Source organism: Scyliorhinus canicula, chromosome 3, assembly GCF_902713615.1.
Source record: "Scyliorhinus canicula chromosome 3, sScyCan1.1, whole genome shotgun sequence".
Lineage (NCBI taxonomy): Eukaryota > Metazoa > Chordata > Chondrichthyes > Carcharhiniformes > Scyliorhinidae > Scyliorhinus > Scyliorhinus canicula.
In genome coordinates this window covers 179,546,921-179,568,693 of record NC_052148.1, presented here as the reverse complement: position 1 = coordinate 179,568,693, position 21,773 = coordinate 179,546,921, and the positions used below count along the sequence as shown (strand labels likewise).

At 45.1% G+C, this 21,773-nt stretch overlaps 1 protein-coding gene across 4 annotated transcripts in view; it reads right to left on the bottom strand.

Annotated features, from left to right (window-relative positions):
* The window catches only part of prdm5 (PR domain containing 5), a 432,322-nt gene that overhangs the window by 177,599 nt on the left and 232,950 nt on the right, over positions 1–21,773 (bottom strand). For all 4 annotated transcript variants that reach the window (XM_038791835.1, XM_038791837.1, XM_038791838.1 and 1 more), the window contains 2 exons: positions 3,478–3,571; positions 1,682–1,842 (listed from right to left, as the gene is read on the bottom strand). In XM_038791835.1, coding sequence (XP_038647763.1) covers positions 1,682–1,842; positions 3,478–3,571 — 255 coding nt within the window. The remainder of the gene's footprint in view (positions 1–1,681; positions 1,843–3,477; positions 3,572–21,773) is intronic.

Here is a 21,773-nt window from a genome sequence, read left to right as displayed (position 1 = left end):
CTTTGGACTGTGGGAGGAAACCGGAGCACCTGGAGGAAACCCACGCAGACACGGTGGGAACGTGCAGACTCCGCACAGACACTGACCCAAGCCGGAATCGAACCTGGGACCCTGGAGCTGTGAAGCATTTGTGCTATCCACAATGCTACCGTGCTGCCCTATAGGAAGGTTGGTCATAAGAGTTGGCCATAAAAAGGATAAGTTTATGCTATACTCCCTAAACTTGTTTTTATAAGTATCAGTCCACAATAATCTGCTGGGAAGTGAGTGAAGAATGCTGCTGTCTAAATTCAGTGATATATGGGTGGTATATGCGCCTGATCTTTGGCGATTTATCAGGGGGATTGGATCTTTCTGTGTTTCGAGAGAAGTCCACACATTAGTCTTCACAATACTATTCAGCTTCACTATTACCGGAAATCAGATTCCCAAAATACCAAATACGAGATCAGCTTGAGTATCTAATCATTATAATCTTGAATGTCTCTTTGAAACACAAAGCAGCTCAGTCAGGGAGCAGCTCAATTAGCAGCCACATTCTGGAGCTCTCTTCTTTCTCCAGCCAGAACAATCTGCACTTGTACTAAGCTGTGGTCTACATAATCAGTGAGCTGATACTCTTTTCTCATTTAGCAATGCTAGTTTCTGCACAAATTGCTGGCCATCCTTTGTTGATCCAGGATCGTGGTTTGGTGCATTAGCACAGAAGCCATGGCTCCATAATGGCAGCTTCTGGCCTCTGATTAGCAAAGAATTCTCAGGGGAAGGCTTTCCGCCCCGGGGGCTCTTTGATTCCGGGGAAAGCTTTCCGCTGACCAATTAAGTGCTGATACTTTGGGTCTTCCCAATTGAGGAGATGCAGGCTCTCATCGGCTAAAAAGTGTAGTCTCCTGGTGTAATAAATAAGGAAACTGCCCAATTATGTCCATTCTGGCTGATAATAATGGGGTCACTACATGTTGCCATCATTAACAGCGTCCGAAACTAATGAGACCTGAGCATCTGAAGTTTTACTTTTTTGATTATGAAGCAGTACTGTCATGTGAGAGTACCTTTAAGAAATGGGGGTTTATAAAATACCTGTAGTGGATGTACCTTTAAGAAATGAGTGTTTATCAGTGATGTCAGAGTGTGGGTGGAGCTGGGCTGTCTGTCTGCTTTTACTTTTGCTTTGGACTTGCAGCTATAGGGTGTGTTTAGTTTAGTTTTGCAGATTGGAAGCTGCATCCAGCAAAACCAGGTGTAATTCTGATTTCTTTCTGCATGAAAGGAATGTCTTCAAATAATTTGCTAGTTTAAATGTGATAACTGCTCTGAGTGGTGAAGTTAAACCTGATGTCCTTCTATAAAAAGGCTTCTTTTTATCTTATGGATGTTGCAAGGAAAGATTAAGAGTTACTTAGAGAGTACTGTATTCTTTGGGGGATTTATTGGTGTTGATAGTTGTTAAGATGTTTACGGTGGGTTTATAAAGTGTTAACTGGTTTCATAAATAAACATTGTTTTAATTTAAAGGTACTGTAGATTTCTGTTGCATCACACCTGCAGAGTAGGGCCGTGTGCTCCCCATAACCACAATCTATTAAAAGTTGTGGGTCAGGTGAACTCCATGATACACTTTGGGGTTCTCTAAACCTGGCCCATAACAGTACCAACATGATTACTGGAAGACGTCACGTACCTTTTTATGACTCTTAAGCACAGAGGGAGTTACAAAGGCTTTGTCACATAGATCACATTTGTATTTCTTGTGCCCATCATGTACCACTTGAATGTGAACATTTAAAGTATCCTTTCTCTTGAACGTTGCATCACAATGATCACATTTGAAAGTTCGTTCACCTGGATGGTAACAAGAAAGATAACTTGTTACATCCCACATGGACAAATAAATACAATTATCAGCTGAAACAAGGGAAAAACGAAACAGGGAGAGGAAAACAATATGAGAAAAGGTCTGAAGAAAGCAAATGTGATTTGTTTTATATTACCATCATGCCAATGGGATATCGCAATATATTTCACAGCCATTGGATCACTTCCGAAGTATAATATACACAAAGCAAAACTGAATAAACTGTGAATGAGATAAGTGATCAGTTAATCGGTTACTGGTGCTGTGGGCTGAATGAGGAATGTTGCTCCTTCTGAGAACTTTCCATTTGTCTTTTAACCGTTGGCTCTTTTATGCACACATGAACCACCAGAATGCACAAATGGGCTCTGGTCCAATACCACATGGAAAGGTCAGCACTTCCTACAATGTTGTTCTCTTTTTGCAAGGCAGTTAAATGAAGGTCAAAGACAAGTAAGGCGTGTTCATAACATAGTTCATGGACTGACAATCTGCTCAGGAAACCTTCCATCACTTCCACACTATTAACCAAAGGGGAAAAAGTGTGTGTGTGGAGATTGACTAAAAATAAAAGTGTCCTGTCATTGTTTTTTTGTCTTAGCCAGATTTCAGACCTGGATTCATAGGTAGGCTCCACTTTTCATGGAATATAAAACATCGAAGTAGACCATTTGGCCCACCCAGTCGATGTCAGCGCTTATGCACCACTCAAGCCTCCTCTCATCCTTCCTCATTTAACTCCATCAGCTTAATCTCTATTCTCCTCCCTTACATCCATTCAGCTTAATCACTCCATGTGGTGGGCAGTGAGTTCTACATTCTTCCCAATCTCTGGGTGAAGAGGATTCTTCTGAATTCCCTACACGCCTCTTGGTGGCTATTTTATATCGATGGGCTCTAGTTCTGCTCTTCTCAACACATGAAAGCAGATGCTGCTTCTATTCTATCAAACCTTTGATCATTTTTAAACACCTATATTCGGTTATCCTCAGCTTCCCCCCTTCAAAGAAAGCAAGATGCAGCCTGTTCATCGTTCCCGGATTGATATCACCTTTGCGGTTCTGGGATCATTGTTGAAAATCATTTAGTACTTTCTGGAATGCCTCTATATCCTTTTTTATAAGATGAAAACCAGAACTTTACATGTCGTTCAAATATAGGCTGACGAAGGTTCAGGGACAAACTTAAAAATAACTCCTCTACTTTTCAATTCTATCCCTCTATAAATAAACAATAGTGCTTGGTTTGCTTTCTTTCCAAAACAAACCTTACTAACTTATTTAATTCAGCCTGACATACTAGCCACCCTAACTCCAGTCGATGCAAGGATCAGAATGGAAATTCACTCCTGCGATGTCAGGGGCAATGTTTAGGGAAAAGGAAGGTCCCACATTAAAAACAGCCCAAGGAAACCGGTAGCAGAAACCAGGAGCTGGCCTAGTTTTCAAACCTTCCACCTCACTTCCAATGGACACAAATGTCAAAGAGGCCTGTAGACTTTTGTGGCATTAACAGTTCAACTATTTTCAAGCAAAGATACTTAAGCTGTGGCACTTTTAATTTTAAAAGGCAGTCTTAAAAAAGGAAAATATCGGGTAGAGTTACTGTGAAGGTCTGCTCACTATTGTGTATCAGTAGATGTCTCTGCAGGGAGAAGGGTGTCCGAAACAAAGCCTTACACTCCTCACACTGGAATGGTCTCTCTTCCGAGTGTGTCTGTCAATGAAAGAGTTTGCATAAGTGAAGCATATTAAAATGAGGTGAATTAACCATTTATATTTTTATATAAATCAAACAACAATTAATTAGATTTAGCTGCATTAAAATAAATCACGTTCGACATTTGAGCAATTACTTGATTCATGGCCAACAAAAACTTGAATTCAAATCCTTATATGTGAAAAAGCAACTTGCATTTTTAACACAGCAAAATATCCCAAATCATCCCATACTGGGCGAGGGACAGAACTGGACAGACAAGAACTGGAGCAGGTAACAGACATGGCCAAAGAATTCTACTTTGAGGAGGCTTAAGGTGGTGGAGTGAGATAGTGAAAGTACGAGGGTTAAAGTGATAATTCAATATTGCTTGGATCTGATAATTGAAGGCATATCCTCAATGGGAAAGCAGAGGCAAAGGGGTGCACAGTAAGCTCATGAAATTAGTGTTTCGATAATGTTTGGTGGATGGAGGTCTTGAGGCACAGTGGGTAGCCTCTGAGCCAGAAGCTCCGGGTTCAAGGTGCACTTCAGGACCTGATGGACATGTTCATAACATGGCCAAACAGGTTGATTATCAACCAGTAAACCCTTCCAATACATCTATAGCAGGCAGTAAGAGTGGGAGAGACACCTGGTCAGCCATACCTTAGACAGAGTGTGCCTCTCAATCTGTAGCCTCTGGTTATAGGCTAGCAACCCGTTCTAGGAAAAACTAGATATGAAAACAGATCTAAATGCTTCATATAGGATGGGAAGAGAATCTAGAAGAAGAATGGTTGGTTGAAGTACGAGCAGAGATGGACAATGTCAATAAGCTAGAACTAGGCAGTTGTGGTGCTAGATATGATGTACGTTGAAAGCTCAGCTTGGGGTCAAACAAAACCCTAATACTGTGCATCAATGGGTTTAGCCTGAACGCGTACTGGGGTTGGGGGGGGGGGGGGGGTGAAATAGGGGATGAGCAGAGTTTCTAGCTGAAATTGAAATGGGTGCTTGAATCTTGCCAATGTTAAAATAGAGAAAATTTTAATTTCAAGCTTGATTTCATTTATCATTACAGTTTTGTTGCACCAATAGCTCTCCTGCATATTGTGTGAGCTAATATCTGTTGTGTTAATGTACTGAGAAATATCGGGTTTCATACAGAAATTCTGGCATCAACACAGACATGCTGATCAAAATCATACTTTTACAATATGCACTGCTCAAAGAGTTAAATGACCTACTGCCATTGTGTCCTATTTTCTAAGTTTCTACCAGTTAGATCATTGTTGCAAAGGAAATGTCTTGTATGATTTTGTCCCCATAACAGATTTGAACTTACGCCAAATGTGTTTTGGTCATGTCAATCTCTACCATTGTTCTCTTTCCATAGTCAAAACGTCACAATATTTCAAGGCTGCCAAAGAGCAAACAAAATTCCATGCTCTTCACATCAACCAAATACAATCCTTTAACTTTACGCCTCACTGTTCTCATATCATCCTCCTCACTTCAACAAAAGTGTCTGAAATTGAATTCCTCTCAGCTGTTTTCGTCTCTGGTCACTCCCTCTCTCTACTCTCAGCACACGTACGTTTGCTCTCTCAAAGACCCATGCTCTGTATAGTTTCTCCACCATCGCACCAACAAAGTTTGGGTGAAATTTGGGACTTAAAAGATGTCAGGAAATTGAAGCCATCCTTTCCATTCATACCGGAGGCTGTGATCTATGCAAGTTCACAGAAGTGTGATGTTTGGTGTAGTTCTCAGCTTTCTCGTCCACATCTGATCCGTTACTAAAACCATTGCCTTGCCCTTCCACAAGCATGTCTTATTATCAGTTTGATTTTCCATTTCTCAAATATTTTCTTTACCATTCTCACAAATACAACCATTTCAGGAAGCCATGGCCTTCATCCTCATCCTTACAAAGTCTTGTACTCATTCTGTTCTTGTCAGGGTCCACTCACTTGCATTTATTTGAGGATCATTGTTCTTGCCTTCAAATCACTATGCTCTCTCCCCAGTCTACCTCTGATCTCAGGCCATATATTTCAGCATGCTTTCTCTTCTTATCCAGCACTGGTTTACTCACTTACTGCTTCCTCTGCTCTACCACCTACAGTCTCCGAGTTCTGATTCTTCTGCCCTCTGGCATTCCTTTCCAAATACCTGCACTTTGTATCCTGACTCTCTACCTTCTCAAGGTCCTGAAAATCTTTTAGCTTGTCTTACGATCTCAGCTGAAACTATGACTGGATGGGGTGATCCCAGAATAGAACCCTGGATAAAAAGACTGTAATTTTTATATTGTCTTTATCAAACAGAGGAACAGAATCACAGGACTGCTAATCAGTTTCAACAACAAGGAAAAAACATTCAACATGAAAAATTAATAAATGCACCTTTATTCTCCCCTTATCTTAATATGCACAGGTTTGAAGATCAACACGGATTATAAAGTACATCCCAACTACAATAGTCTCATTAACATAAAGTCCCTTTTAAGCACACAAATTTGCTGTAGTAAAATACACCCACACACTGCACTGAACCAAGCTAGTGTCTATGATTTTCTCCTCAGAAATCCCCTAGATAATTGTCACGAGAGTTTTCAAACTCCACTCCCAAACACATGCTTTAAAATCTTTTCTCACAATAATGCTTTTTCTTGGTGGTTTGCATTCTGAAAACAGAGCTTCAGATTTTAACAGCGAATCCAGTCGGGAATTTAAAACAACCCATTTAGAATTTCTTTGGCCTAACTAGTGTAAAAACTGTTCATAATTGCTTTAACTCTCGACTCCCAGACTATAGTACAGTGGCGTCACTTTTGATTTACCTCTGAAGTCTACTTTCCCACTAAATCTGGTTACTGTAATTGTCTCTTTAACTCAGTACCCTTTCTTTACTTTTCCTTGCATTCTTCTGAATAATACCTTGGTCTCTGCTCTCTTAGCTGGTTTTCTGGACTGTACCTTGTTCCTCAGGAAGCTTGCATTTTTGCAACTCCCTTTTCCGGTCCAGCTTCTCCTGGCAGAGTTGAGAGCTGTTCGCTTCCCAATACATATCAACATCTTTGTCCAGCATGAATCTAACTATAAGTTTTACCCTTCCAGGCACAGAAACATTAAATTAAACCCCCTTAAAACTGTACCTTATCTCTAATGTTTACAATACAAATATAAATCCCGTAAAACTACCTTAGTTTTTCTAACATTTGACCATGATTTTGAATAAACCTTGGAGGTTTATTTCTCCCCTACCATCTCTAATTTTGCACCTAACATTTTTCTTGTTCTAATGTCTAGTTAGTCTTATAGCCTGTAAAGCCTCATGCATGTTAAAAAGTGTTAAACACAGCTCAATAATAAAACTCTGCTTTCTGAATCAGAAGGCACAGTGTCACAGTGGTTAGCACTGCTGTCGCACACAGTTTTGATTTGATTCCGGCCTTGTGTGACTGTGTGGAGCTTAGACGTTCTACCCCTGTCTGCATGGGTTTCCTCCGGGTGCTCAGGTTTCCTCCCACAGTCCAAAGACTGTTAGGTTAGGTGGATTGGCCACGCTAAACGATATGCAGATTAGGTGGAGTTACAGGGTTAGGGCGGGGGAGTGGGCTTAGGTAAACTGCTCTTTCAGAGGGTTGGTGCAGACTCGATGGGGTGAATGGTCTCCTTCTGCACTGAAGGCTCTATGACATGGTTTCAAGCCCTAATCTATTACATGAACAATTAATAGGCTTATCTTCAGTGTACCACTTTCAAATGAAATGTTAAGCATGGCCTCATATGCCCTCTCAAAAAGGCAAACAATTACATTCAAAAGTGACCAGTGGAGATTTCTTGCCAACTTGGCCATCATTTATCCCTCAGACAGCAGTTTTAAAAAATAGATTAACTGGTCATTACTTCATTGATGTTTGTGGAGCCTTGCAATGGCTGCCATGTATTTGAGACACCAATGACTGCACCTTAAAAGTGCTGCACTGGCTGTGAAGCGTAATGGCATATGCTGAGGATGTACACTAGTAAACCTACCATCTACCTCTCTCCACTCATCATGAGCTTTTCAGAAAAGTGAAATATGGTGATGCACAAACATTAGAAAATTGCTACTGATGTGTTATTATGAATGCAAAAGAAATCCAAAATAAACAATTATCAAAATACACTACTATACCCAAGCGAGGATATTTTTAATTGATTGATTTTTCCAAAATCATTTAACCTGCAATTTCTGAAAATAACTCAAAACTGACCTGATTTTGTTTAAGATTTTGCATTGTGCTCAGGTTGACTCATAAGCTGTTACGTTATTTTGAAGCACAACAGTCACAGATATAATTTTTACAGTAAGATAATACAATAACTAAATTCTCCTTGCTGTATTGACTCTGCTCTTTACCTCAGTAATTACATGCTTCACCACTAGCATTACGGTGTGTTCATAAATGGCAAAATGCAGCAAGACCACCATGACAAGACCACCACAATGACATTATGTAAGATGCTAGGGGATGTTAGGATTTGATGACCCATCAAGTACCCAAATTTTCATTTCAAATGTATGTGACAACTATAATCTCTTTACGTAATTGGAGATAAGTACAATGAATATCAAGAACTAAGTAGCACTTAGTTTTCTTTGGGCTGGCCGGATGATTTACATCAGATTCAAGGTTAATGGTACTGGCAGACTTTGCAAATGAAGTGAGGTCTTTCACAAAAGTTTGGTGTCACACCAGGAAGGTGTTTCATTCAATCAGATAATGGAGGTCCAATTCAACTGTTGGCTTAAAAGAGGACGAACAATCAACCCAGTTAAATGTGAAAGCCAGGTGAAACAAAAAAACAATAGTTTTAAAAAGTAGCTACTGTTAAAAGTCTAGCCTCACTAGTGGCTCATGGTCGGAACATGAGCAATGTGTTTTGGGACAGGCAGCATTACGGTATGGGATATCTACTTGTCACAAGTTCCTAAACATTGGGAACGGCGTAATTTAAAAATGACAGCAAACACCCATGCCTTTGGATGCTGAAGTGAGATGTTATTCTTTTCAGAGGGGAGTTTGTAATCCCAAATGAATGGCTGCAATGGGAATCAATCCTTCTGGCCATCAACTGCAATTTCCCTTTAAAGCTTTAGGCACAGAGAGGATCCCATGTCTGCTTTCAGAAAATGTTAGGTCCAACCTGACCTATTGAATTGCTCTGGGTAGAGTTCTGGGAAAGCAATAACACAGAAGCAGATAGCCCAATTGGCGGTGAATTCTGGGAGGGATAGAAACTACAAAGGTTTAAAGGTCAGCACAATCCACCCACCCCCACCCCACCACACACACCACCCCTGGCTGGAATGACCCAATTGTGCCTCAAAGTGAAGCACAAAATCCAGGATATAATAATAGCGGGAAAGAAAAATGTAAAACCTGAAAGTAAGTGGTACCATAACAACACTAGTTTTTCCAGTCACCTATGTATGATTAAGGTTAAAATTTACCACAGACTGTCTTGCCCATCTGTACCCAATTAACAAGTTTTATCCTAATGCCAGTTTCACATTTCCTGAAAAATGGCTTTCCTGCTAAATTCCATCAAACTGCCGCCTCCCCCAGTCACATCCAGCCCCACCGGCACAAGCCTGTGGTTGTCACATATCGGCGCCCACAGTGACATTCCGTCCAACCCGAATTGTTACCTGCACTGGCTCCAAACTCACAACGCTGAAACCACCACCAGGCTCACAAGTACCGGACCGGCGGAAACAGAAGGGGCGCCAACAACAGTGCCTTCAAACTTGTCCCCCAACACGACGCTGTCTCCATCTGCTCCCACACCGATCCCTTCTCCATTGCCTATTTTCTCACCATTGCCACCCAATAATAGTTCTTCCAGAAACACCTTACTCATCCGCGGGGTCTTCCTCTCCGAGACAAATGGCCAAATTATCCCGTTCACCTTCCTGAAAAGGATGTGGGGACAAAGATGGACATAAACAATTTTAACCGTTTGTACGCGCCTAACTGACACAGCAGCAATACATCCCACCTCTTAAAATTCGTCTTCATTCCCTCCACCAGTCACGCCAAATTCAATTTATGCAGCTGCATAACGAAATTCTGCTCTTGGTCCCACCTCGCTCAATCCCTTTCAAATCCCTCAACGCCATTGCCAGCGACTCTATCGCCAAAGCAAAAAGCAACGAGGACAGCGGGCACCGCTATCTCGTCCCCTGATGCAGCTCGAAGCACCACAAGGTCATCCTATTCATCTGGACACGAACCATCGGCGCCCTGTATTGCAGCCGACCCCAATCAATGAACCACTGTCCAAACCCGAACGGACTCAGCAGCTCAACAGATACTGTCACACCGCCCGATCAGAAGCCTTCTCTGCATCCATTGCCACCACTACTTCTACCCCCTGCTCTTCTGAGGGCATTATAATGACATTGAGTGGATATAATGAGTGGAGTGGTGTAACGACAACACTCTCTCCCTCAATGCCAGCAAAACTAAAGAGCTGGTCATCGAATTCAGGAAGCAAAGTACTGTACACACCCCTGTCAGCATCAACGGGGCCGAGGTGGAGATGGTTAGCAGTTTCAAATTCCTAGGGGTGCACATCACCAAAAATCTGTCCTGGTCCACTCACGTCGACGCTATCACCAAGAAAGCACAACAGCACCTATACTTCCTCAGGAAACTAAGGAAATTCGGCATATCCACATTAACCCTTACCAACTTTTACAAATGCACTATAGAAAGCATCCGATCGGGCTGCATCACAGCCTGGTATGGCAACTGCTCGGCCCAGGACCGCAAGGAACTTCAGAGAGTTGTGAATACCGCCCAGTCCATCACACGAACCTGCCTCCCATCCAAGGACTCCATCCACACCTCCCGCTGCCGGCGGAAAGCGGGCAGCATAATCAAGGATCCCTCCCACCCGGCTTACTCAATTTTCCAACTTCTTCCATCGGGCAGGAGATTCAGAAGTTTGAGAACACGCACGGACTCAAAAACAGCATCTTCCCCACTGTCACCAGACTCCTAAATGACCCTCTTATTGACTGACCTCATTAACACTACATCCTGTATGCTTCAACCGATGCCAATGCTTACGTAGTTACATTGTATATCTTGTGTTGCCCTATTATGTATTCTCATGTATTTTCTTGTCTTTTGAATTTTGTTTAATTCCCTTTTCTTCCATGTACTGAATAATCTGTTGAGCTGCTTGCAGAAAAATACTTTTCACTGTACCTCGGTACACGTGACAATAAACAAATCCAATCCAATCCAATCCAATTAAGCAGCCTACACACATGCGCCAACTGCCGCCCTGCACAAAACCCATCTTGTCCTCCCCTATCACCTCCGGCACACCACACAATCCTCTATCTGCCATGCCAGCACCTTCGCCAACAACTTTGCACCCACATTAAGCAGAGATATCGGGCGTTACAACCCACTCTCCTGGGCCCTTATCTTCAAATTCAGCAAAATGGATGCCTGCGCCAATGTTTGAGGGGAAGCTCCCTCCTTCCCCTCACCTCATTGTACATCTCCACTAGCAGAGGCCCCAACTCCGCATCAAACGTCTTGTAAACTCTGCTGGAAACCCAAACAGCCCTGGGGCCTTCACTGCTTGCATCGATTCTACGTTGTCTATTACCTCCCTCAGCCTTCTCCTTCTCCACCCGAGGGAACCCCAACCCGTCCAAGAATCACCTCATACTCTCCCCCCCACAGAAGCTCTGACTTATACAGCCTTCTGTAAAAAGGTCTCAAATGCACCATTCAGCCCTTCTGGTCCTCTCATCCCTCACCTACCATCTCCCTCGTTGTTGCTTCCTCAGTTGGTGAGCCAACATCCTACTCCTGGGCATCCTGGGCAGCACAGTAGCACAAGTGGATCACACTGTGGCTTCACAGCAGCAGGGTCACAGGTTCGATTCCCTACTGGGTCACTGTCTGTGTGTAGCCTGCACGTTCTCCCCGTGTCTGCGTGGGTTTCCTCTGAGTACTCTGGTTTCCTCTCTCAGTCCGAAGACGTGCAGGTTAGGTGGATTGGCCATGATAAATTGCCCTTAGTGACCAAAAGAGGTTAGGAGGGGTTATTGGGTTACGGGGATAGGGTAGAAGTGAGGGCTTAAGTGGGTCGGTGCAGACTCGATGGGCTGAATGGCCTCCTTCTGCACTGTATGTTTTATGTTCCACTCGCCTTTCCCCCATACTCGTACATTGCCCCATCTGGGGCCTCTGCCTCTCCTTTAATAGCCCCTCTGCTGGTGCAACTGAGTACCTCTGATCCACCCTAGAAATCTCATCCGCTAGCCTTGCTCTCTCCTCTCGCTATGCGTCCGGATCGAGATACATTTGCCCCTAACTACTGCTGTAGGTGCCTCCCACAGCGTGGAGGCTGAAACCTTCCCCATGGCATTCCGCTCCTCATACCCTCGAATGGCATCACTCTTCCTTTTGCAAACCCCTTCATCCGCAAACAACCCCACATCCAACCTCCACTGCGGAAACTGGGCTTCCACCACGTCACCCACAAATCCACCCAGCGTGGTGCATGGTCAGGAACTATGATTGCCGAAAAGTCAGAGTCTGCCATCCCCACCAACAGTGTCTTGTCCATCATGAAAAAAGTCGATCATGAGTACACCTGGTGCACATGAGAGAAGTATGAGAACTTCTTCACCCTTGGCTTCCAAACCTCCAAGGTCCACATCCCCTAATATGGTCCATGAACTCCCCTCAACTCCCTTGCCACCACCGATCCCTTTAAAGACCAACGACACGACTGGTCCATCCTCATATCCACAACATTGTTGAAAACTCCCCCAATTATCAGCCGGTGCATCTCATGATCCGGAATCTTCTCCAACACCCTCCTCATAAATTCCATGTCATCTCAATTTGGGACATAAACATTCACCTGGACCCCTGGCAATCTTCCAGTTTCCCACTGACTATCACGTACCTACCGCAGCCCCCCCCCCCCCCCCCCCCCCCCCCCCCCCAAGGTCAGCTATAATACCTCAAAAGCCACTTTCCTATTGACCTGTACCGCCACCCCTACTCATCTTCATGTCCAACCTGAGTGGAACACCTGGGCGGGATTCTCCATTAATGGGCCTATGTCCCCACTCCAGTGTCAAAACGCGGGTAAATCACTCTGGACCGAGTCCATAGCAGTCACGCCGAGTTCCCGATGGGTGAGAGCAAGAGAGACCCACGCCATCAGGAACTCGGCCAGTTACACTTGGAGAATCACCTTGGGGGGGCCTCTGTAGACCGCGCGTACGTGATTCGCGATGATTCTCTAGGGACTGGAGAATTTGCGGAAGCGGCATCGCGCCAGATTTTGGCATCAAATTCCATTCTCCGCCCCCACGCCAATCGCGATTTCGGTGCGGAGGCTCGGAGAATCCCGCCCACCTGTCTCACCATCCCTTCCTCAGCCTCATCTGATCTCCCGACTTCAGATGCGTCTTCTTAAGAACATAATGCCTGCCTTCAAATTCCTCAAGTGTGTGAAAACATGCGACCATTTAACCGGCCCATTCAACCCTTGCACATTCCATGTAACCTACCTGATCCCGTTCCCTGACCCCCTCCCCGACCTATCAGTAATAACCCTTTAGCCAACCCCCTCCCGGGCCCACATCACGCATATCTCCAGACCCGCCTTAAGACGTCCGCTACCATCCTACCTGCGCCACACCATGTCAGCAATCTTCCCACCCCCCTCACCCGTGACCACACCAAAAACTAACACCGCACCCCCGACTGCCTCCCCCGGCAACGCCCCGCACTTCACTCCCATTAACTAGCCTAACCAGCTAGCATGATGTCCCTGCCCGGGGCCTCTGACTATCACTCGTCCCCCAATCCGCTCCTCTCTCCACATCCCTCTAAACAACAAACATACAAGGAAAAACAAAAGGCACACTCATCCCCATTGTAACCTGCACCAATCCACCCACCCGATGTGTCCACATTTTATACAAAAGACACTCCAAAGTTCAATGTCCTAACACTCCTCGAAGTCCATGGTCCCTCATGAAGTCTATCGCCTCCTCCAGCGAGTCAAAATAAAACTCTTTACTTCTGATGCGTAACCCACAAGCGGGTGTGGTACAGTACCCCAAACTCCCCCCTTCGTACATGGTGATCTTGACTTGAGCAGGAACATCTTCACCCGAAAGTTGTGAATCTCTGAAATTCCCTGCTCCGTGAAGCAGTTGAGACTACCTTGTTGAATATTTTTAAGGCAAAGATAGATATTTGAATAGTAAAGCAATTAAGGGTTATGGTGAGTTGGCGGTTAAGTGGAACTGAGTCCACAAAAAGATCAGCCATGATCTCATTGAATGGCGGAGCAAGCTTGGAGGGGCCAGATGGCCTACTCCTGCTCCTAGTTCTTCTGTCGATCCAGGTGTACTCGGCCCTTCACTTGGCCAGCTCTGCACACAGGTCCTGGTAAATCCGCAGCTCACTCCCCTCCCAGGTACAGTTCTTGGTCTGTCTTGCCCACCTCGGATCATCTCCTTATCAAGGAGGATTTGCCTCCTGCAGCGGTTTTCGAGATCCTCCAGCTTCTCTCTCAGCCTTTTCTGGCTGCTCATCACCATCCCCATTTCCGCCTCTGGCGAGGTCAACCGATCCTCATGCTCCCCCACCGACTCTTCCACCTTTTGGATCACCAGCCCAGCGCCACCTGCCTCTGCACCACCCACTCAATCACTGCCCTAAGTGGCACCACCACTTTAGCCAAGACCTCTAGGGCCTCCTTCCTCTGCTGCTGGACCTTGCTATTGAGGAATTGCACCAGCTGCTCCATAGGCCACTGGACGGCAACGTTTCCCCCTGCTCTCCACCATCTTCTCCTGTGCCGCACCACAAAAACTTTCTTGCTCAAGTTGCTGTCTTTTCCTCATTGCATTTCTCGTCCAATGAGCCATACACCAGTCCCACCAGAGTATTACAGTCCTTGGATACTCATGCACCTTTTGCCATCAAACACACAAATCGGGTGGGGAAGGATCAAAAATATTCACTTTGAGTGGGAGCCACCAAATGTGTGACCACTCACTCCATGGCCACCTCCAGAGGTGCTGCATTGATACTTTCAATCTGCAGCTATCTGCCCTTCTTCATCTGTTTGCACCTCGAAGTAGAGTTACCAAGCTCATTTTTTGGAGACAAGGGATGTCCACTTAAAATGTGACTCTTGACACCAGCAAGGAAACCAACCAATGAGGCTCAGGGCAATAAATTGAAAGCTAGATGGCAAAAAGGGCCATCACTGAGCAAGCCATCAGCATGGTGATAATGAGATGCGGATATCTGGACATATCGGGAGTGCACTCTATGCATACCAGCCAAAGTCTCCAGAATTGTGCCGTGTTCTGATAAACAGCGTGTGAGGTTTTGATCTGGCTGATAAACAAGATGCAGAGCACATAGCTTCTTCAGAGAGCTCGAAGGAGGGTTAAGTGAAAGACATCAGTAATGGTGCGCAGTTCTGCCAGGATGCCTTTATTAATGAGAGGGAATGAGAACAGAAGTTGTGTTACTGGATGAATAATCGTGGGGCTTGGACCAAGGCTTCTGTCGGTTATCATACAGCTCAGCATCACACAAGAAACAATGAGGGAAGAAATGGCACAGCACATCAATATTTTTACTCATTGAAGCTAACAAGCGCAGCCACTTACGAAGCTGGCTCAGTCCTTAAGGGCATATCTGTAAGGTTATGCCTGCAGCAGGTTGCGAGAACACAAATGCCAGGGGAACCCGGTTTGTCTCGAGCTCAGCAAATATGGATGATTAACGGACCTGTGCCTTTAAGATAAGCAGCCTGTACCTTTAATTCAAACAGAAAAATCAGAATGTTTAAACTGGTGATTGCAGACTAGATGGCATCAGTGAGGACTCAGTTTGATTGATTGGCTGGTGGCCAATGAATTGGCCTAAAGGCTGTGCTCTCTCTAGTAGTGGGCAGCATGGTAGCATAGTGGTTAGCACTATGGCTTCACAGTGCCAGGGTCCCAGGTTCGATTCCTAACTTGGATCACTGTCTGTGTGGAGTCGGCACGTTCTCCTGTGTCTGCGTGGGTTTTCTCCAGGTGCTCCTGTTTCCTCCCACAAGTCCCGAAAGACATGCTATTAGGCAATTTGGACATTCTGAATTCTTCCTCTGTGTACCCGAACACACTCAACTCACCCAAGTTGAGTGTGGCAACTTGGGGCTTTTCACAGTAACTTTATTGCAGTGTTAACGTAAGCCTACTTGTGACAATAAAGATTATAAATAAATAAAGTAGGTGGTGATTGGATCAACCAAATCTCTCTTCTGAAAGGCAAAAGCAGAACCGACCAACTCTCTCTCCAGAAAGATAGAGGCCTGAATGTGAACTTCGAAATGAAAGCAAAGTTTGAACAGGAATCAGGTGTCTCTCCAGAAAGCCTACTGCCTGTGAGTAATGAATTTTCCTAAACTAAAGAGACCATGAATGAACAAATCTACAAAGATGATTACAGGCTGCAAACTAAAGACTTTAATCTGCAAGCTTGTTGTGAAGAAAGTGTGCAGAATAACACCCACCTGAAGCAAAGACTCATAACTTTGATTTTCATCCTTGTTATTTCTCACCCTTTCGCCCCCACCCCACCCCACTCCATGTTTGTCTGTCTTGCATGTGTGGGTAGAGGGTGGGCCAGTTAAAGTGGGAGTCAGGAGTTAAATGATAGTTAACCAGTTATATTTACTGCATATTCATGTTTCTTGTTATAAATAAACAAGTAATTGTGTTTAAGCTTACAAACCTGGTCACTGTCATGACTGGGCAGCGCAGGGCCAAAGACGTTGGGTATTTTTATAAGAATGATTGGTTTATTCACTTGCGTTGTGACTCCGGGCACATGGCCTGCAATTGACCGCGCACTAGCCCAGGGTGGTGTAACAACGGTTTAATATTTAATTCTGTCACCAGGCAGCTGGGAGGACCCATTTCAACAGCTAAGCTTGGCTGGTGTCCAATTCTGCCTCCTCTGTAGCTGCCAGTTCCAAGATATCTGGAGGGCCATCTCCAATTCTCTGCCTCTCCATGACTGGAAGGAGAGCATTTGTTGAGGGTAGTAATTAGGCACATGACTGACAAAAAAAAGATGAGGGTGTGCTCCAGTGGTGGATGGGCAGGTGGGGTGTGAGGGAGTGCAGAGATAGAGAAGGATGGGGGGGGGGGGGGGGGGCATCTACAAAGTAAGGATTGATGTGATGAAGTAGGCTTGAGAAGACAGAGTGACAGGTTGATAAAGACATCCGCATTAGGATGTAGCTGAATGTACTCACCTTTCTTGCCCTGGTCAGGTCATTAAACTACGTTCAACATCAAATCTGAGGGCATAGACCCTCAGTCCCACAGCTGCCTCAAATCATGCAGCCCCGAAATGGGTTTTGAAATTACAGTAACATCTAAATGTTGAATGTTTGTAAATTTGTGAAACAAGGATATATAATATCAGTTTCCAGACATATTCAGCCCATCAGCCTTGATGATCTCGTGCCAACTTTCTCAACTTGGCAGATCGGCCTCAGCTTAAAGGGGACTGCTATACCCAATTGTTACTCTGGGACGGGATTAGAGTTGGCCTGCTGACCTGGGAAGAAGATAGCAGGCAGCAACGGGGGCAGGCGCATGCCGAGGTGGACTAGTTACAAGGCTCACCTTGGTTCATTGGAACCACATTGTAATGACTCATTACAAGACTTACGGGGTAGGGCTGATTAATTACCCCGTGGATCTTGCAGAGTACGAGCTCCCCCGATAAAAGGGACCCTTAACTATACTTGGCTTTGTATAAATAGAGTCAGCCAGCAACGCACCGACTAGAGAAGACATAGTAGGCATCTACCGGATCTGTACATAATAGTTATTGCATAATAAGTCAGTTTTTTGTTTCAATCTACTCAGTGTAGACTCTTTGTTGCCCTTACAAAATACATCCTCATTATTTTAGAAGATGTTAGGTCCTCTAGCCCTCATCACCTCCTTTCACCTGCGTGCCATGTCAACTATGCCTCACATCCATCCCGTGCCCCCTCATACCATCAATGACCTTCATGCCACTTCCATAGCCACTCACCCTGCATCGACTCTGGACAGAACTCAGGTGCCACGTGGAGATGTACCTCCTAGGACGCACTTGAGAACAAAGAGTCAGCCTTCTGAAAATAAACTGCGGTTCGGAAAACATCTGGTACCCTGAGGTAACGGATCCTTGCAGAGTTATATAAATAAACAATCTGAATTGCCCTTTTGAAAGTGCCTCGACCTGTCAATCAGAAAACTATTAGCAGGCAAATGGGGCAAGAAATTGAATGTAAACAATGCAGATCAAAGCTTACAGCCTTCTAAATATACACACAGACCTCTATACTTTAAAGGGCAATGAAATTGAATGTATAAAAACCACTACAATGGTTTCCGCCACTTTAAAGGGACAACCTTTACCTTAATCTCCAGGCCTTTAAATTTGGCATACTGACAGAATGTTTAAAGAATTTGGAGGTACAGGGGAGAACACTTCGGGATATGGATTTCTGAGATATTGAGTGACTGCTTAAATGGTGTAGAAGTACAGATGAGAATAATTTCACAGCAGCAGGGTAGTAGGGGCAGCAGGATAGCATGGTGGTTAGCATAAATGCTTCACAGCTCCAGGGTCCCAGGTTCGATTCCCGGCTGGGTCACTGTCTGTGTGGAGTCTGCACGGCCTCCCCCTGTGTGCGTGGGTTTCCTCCGGGTGCTCCGGTTTCCTCCCACAGTCCAAAGATGTGCGGGTTAGGTGGATTGGCCATGCTAAATTGCCCGTAGTGTCCTAAAAAAAGTAAGGTTAAGGGGGGGTTGTTGGGTTACGGGTATAGGGTGGATACGTGGGTTTGAGTAGGGTAATGAACCAGGCCAGGTGTTAGATCTGGAGGTAGGTGAGCACTTTGGAAACAGTGACCACAATTCGGTGACCTTTACGTTAGTGATGGAAAGGGATAAGTATACCCCGCAGGGCAAGAGTTATAGCTGGGGGAAGGGCAATTATGATGCCATTAGACATGACTTAGGATGTGTTGGTTGGAGAAGTAGGCTGCAAGGGTTGGGCACACTGGATATGTGGAGCTTGTTCAAGGAACAGCTATTGCATGTTCTTGATAAGTACGTACCAGTCAGGCAGGGAGGAAGGGGTCGAGCGAGGGAACCGTGGTTTACCAAAGAAGTGGAATCTCTTGTTAAGAGGAAGAAGGAGGCCTATGTGAAGATGAGGCGTGAAGTTTCAGTTGGGGCGCTTGATAGTTACAAGGAAGCGAGGAAGGATCTAAAGAGAGAGCTGAGACGAGCAAGGAGGGGACATGAGAAGTCTTTGGCAGGTAGGATCAAGGAAAACCCAAAAGCTTTCTATAGGTATGTCAGGAATAAAAGAATGACTAGGGTAAGAGTAGGGCCAGTCAAGGACAGTGGTGGGAAGTTGTGTGTGGAGGCTGAGGAGATAAGCGAGATACTAAATGAATACTTTTCGTCAGTATTCACTCAAGAAAAAGATAATATTGTGGAGGAGAATGCTGAGACCCAGGCTATTAGAATAGATGGCATTGAGGTGCGTAGGGAAGAAGTGTTGGCAATTCTGGACAAGGTGAAAATAGATAAGTCCCCGGGGCCGGATGGGATTTATCCTAGGATTCTCTGGGAAGCCAGGGAAGAGATTGCTGAGCCTTTGGCTTTGATTTTTAGGTCATCATTGGCTACAGGAATAGTGCCAGAAGACTGGAGGATAGCAAATGTGGTCCCTTTGTTCAAGAAGGGGAGTAGAGATAACCCCGGTAACTATAGGCCGGTGAGCCTAACGTCTGTGGTGGGTAAAGTCTTGGAGAGGATTATAAAAGATGCGATTTATAATCATCTAGATAGGAATAATATGATTAGGGACAGTCAGCATGGTTTTGTGAAGGGTAGGTCATGCCTCACAAACCTTATCGAGTTCTTTGAGAAGGTGACTGAACAGGTAGATGAGGGTAGAGCAGTTGATGTGGTGTATATGGATTTCAGTAAAGCGTTTGATAAGGTTCCCCACGGTCGGCTATTGCAGAAAATACGGAGGCTGGGGATTGAGGGTGATTTAGAGATGTGGATCAGAAATTGGCTAGTTGAAAGAAGACAGAGAGTGGTAGTTGATGGGAAATGTTCAGAATGGAGTTCAGTTACGAGTGGCGTACCACAAGGATCTGTTCTGGGGCCGTTGCTGTTTGTCATTTTTATAAATGACCTAGAGGAGGGCGCAGAAGGATGGGTGAGTAAATTTGCAGACGACACTAAAGTTGGTGGAGTTGTAGACAGTGCGGAAGGATGTTGCAGGTTACAGAGGGACATAGATAAGCTGCAGAGCTGGGCTGAGAGGTGGCAAATGGAGTTTAATGTGGAGAAGTGTGAGGTGATTCACTTTGGAAAGAATAACAGAAATGCGGAATATTTGGCTAATGGTAAAATTCTTGGTAGTGTGGATGAGCAGAGGGATCTCGGTGTCCATGTACATAGATCCCTGAAAGTTGCCACCCAGGTTGATAGGGTTGTGAAGAAGGCCTATGGTGTGTTGGCCTTTATTGGTAGAGGGATTGAGTTCCGGAGCCATGAGGTCATGTTGCAGTTGTACAAAACTCTAGTACGACCGCATTTGGAGTATTGCGTACAGTTCTGGTCGCCTCATTATAGGAAGGACGTGGAAGCTTTGGAACGGGTGCAGAGAAGATTTACCAGGATGTTGCCTGGTATGGAGGGAAAATCTTATGAGGAAAGGCTGATGGACTTGAGGTTGTTTTCGTTAGAGAGAAGAAGGTTAAGAGGTGACTTAATAGAGGCATACAAAATGATCAGAGGGTTAGATAGGGTGGACAGCGAGAGCCTTCTCCCGCGGATGGAGGTGGCTAGCACGAGGGGACATAGCCTTAAATTGAGGGGTAATAGATATAGGACAGAGGTCAGAGGTGGGTTTTTTACGCAAAGAGTGGTGAGGCCGTGGAATGCCCTACCTGCAACAGTAGTGAACTCGCCAACATTGAGGGCATTTAAAAATTTATTGGATAAGCATATGGATGATAAGGGCATAGTGTAGGTTAGATGGCCTTTAGATTTTTTCCATGTCGGTGCAACATCGAGGGCCGAAGGGCCTGTACTGCGCTGTATCGTTCTATGTTCTATGTTCTATGTTCTAATCATGGCTCGGCACAACATTGAGGGCTGAAGGGCCTGTTCTGTGCTGTACTGTTCTATGTTCTATGTTCTATGATGAAAAAAGCCTACATTTTTACACATTGGCTGACTGTTTAAAGGGTTTAAAGGCTGTAGATGGGGAGACCAGTAAAATGAGTTCCATTCCAGGAAGGACCTCTGACCTAAGCCCTTCTAGCACAGCACAAGCCCTCCTGACCTCCACCTCTCATGAAGGAACCCCTCGGCACCCTGGAGGCAATTGTTGGGAGGGTACGTAACCCCTTGCCACCCCTTGGACTGAAAGCCACTAGGACCATGCTCTTCAATACTTGCGCCAAATCATGGCCGTGAGTTTCCTGTTGTGGGGGAACGGAGCTTCATGGGTGATAGGTCAATCGGGCTTTTAGCCCGTTAATCACATTCAAATTAATGCTTATTAGTGCTTTGCATGATCCTGCTAGCGCGAGGCATGAATTCCAATATGGCTGGCGGATTGGTTCTGGAGATTCATGACAGGTCTGACCTCGGTGCAAGTCCTGATTTTGGCCCGATGTGTTGTTCTGTGGCCAATCGTGAATCCTGCTTCCAGCAGGATCTTTCCATGTGCAACCAAGAAATTATATTCATTGTATAGCACAAGAAACGACTCAGGAATGAATGATCGTTAGTTCTCAAATGTGCGGCAAACATCATTGTTCCTACCAAATGTCTTTCAACAACAAAAAAGCTAGGGAGTGGACTTCCGGTGATGGTATGTAGGTGGACTTTGCACATTGGGTGGTTCCTGCTCGAGGCTCTGGTTTCTGGACTTTAATGCCCCATTTCAAGGGTAGCTTTTGAATAAGCTGGTGCAGGAAGGTATAAGGAAGGTGGGAGATGTCGAAGGCCCAAAAGAAGGGCATTGGAAACAAGGGGGCGAGCGAAGGTCTGCCACATAGCG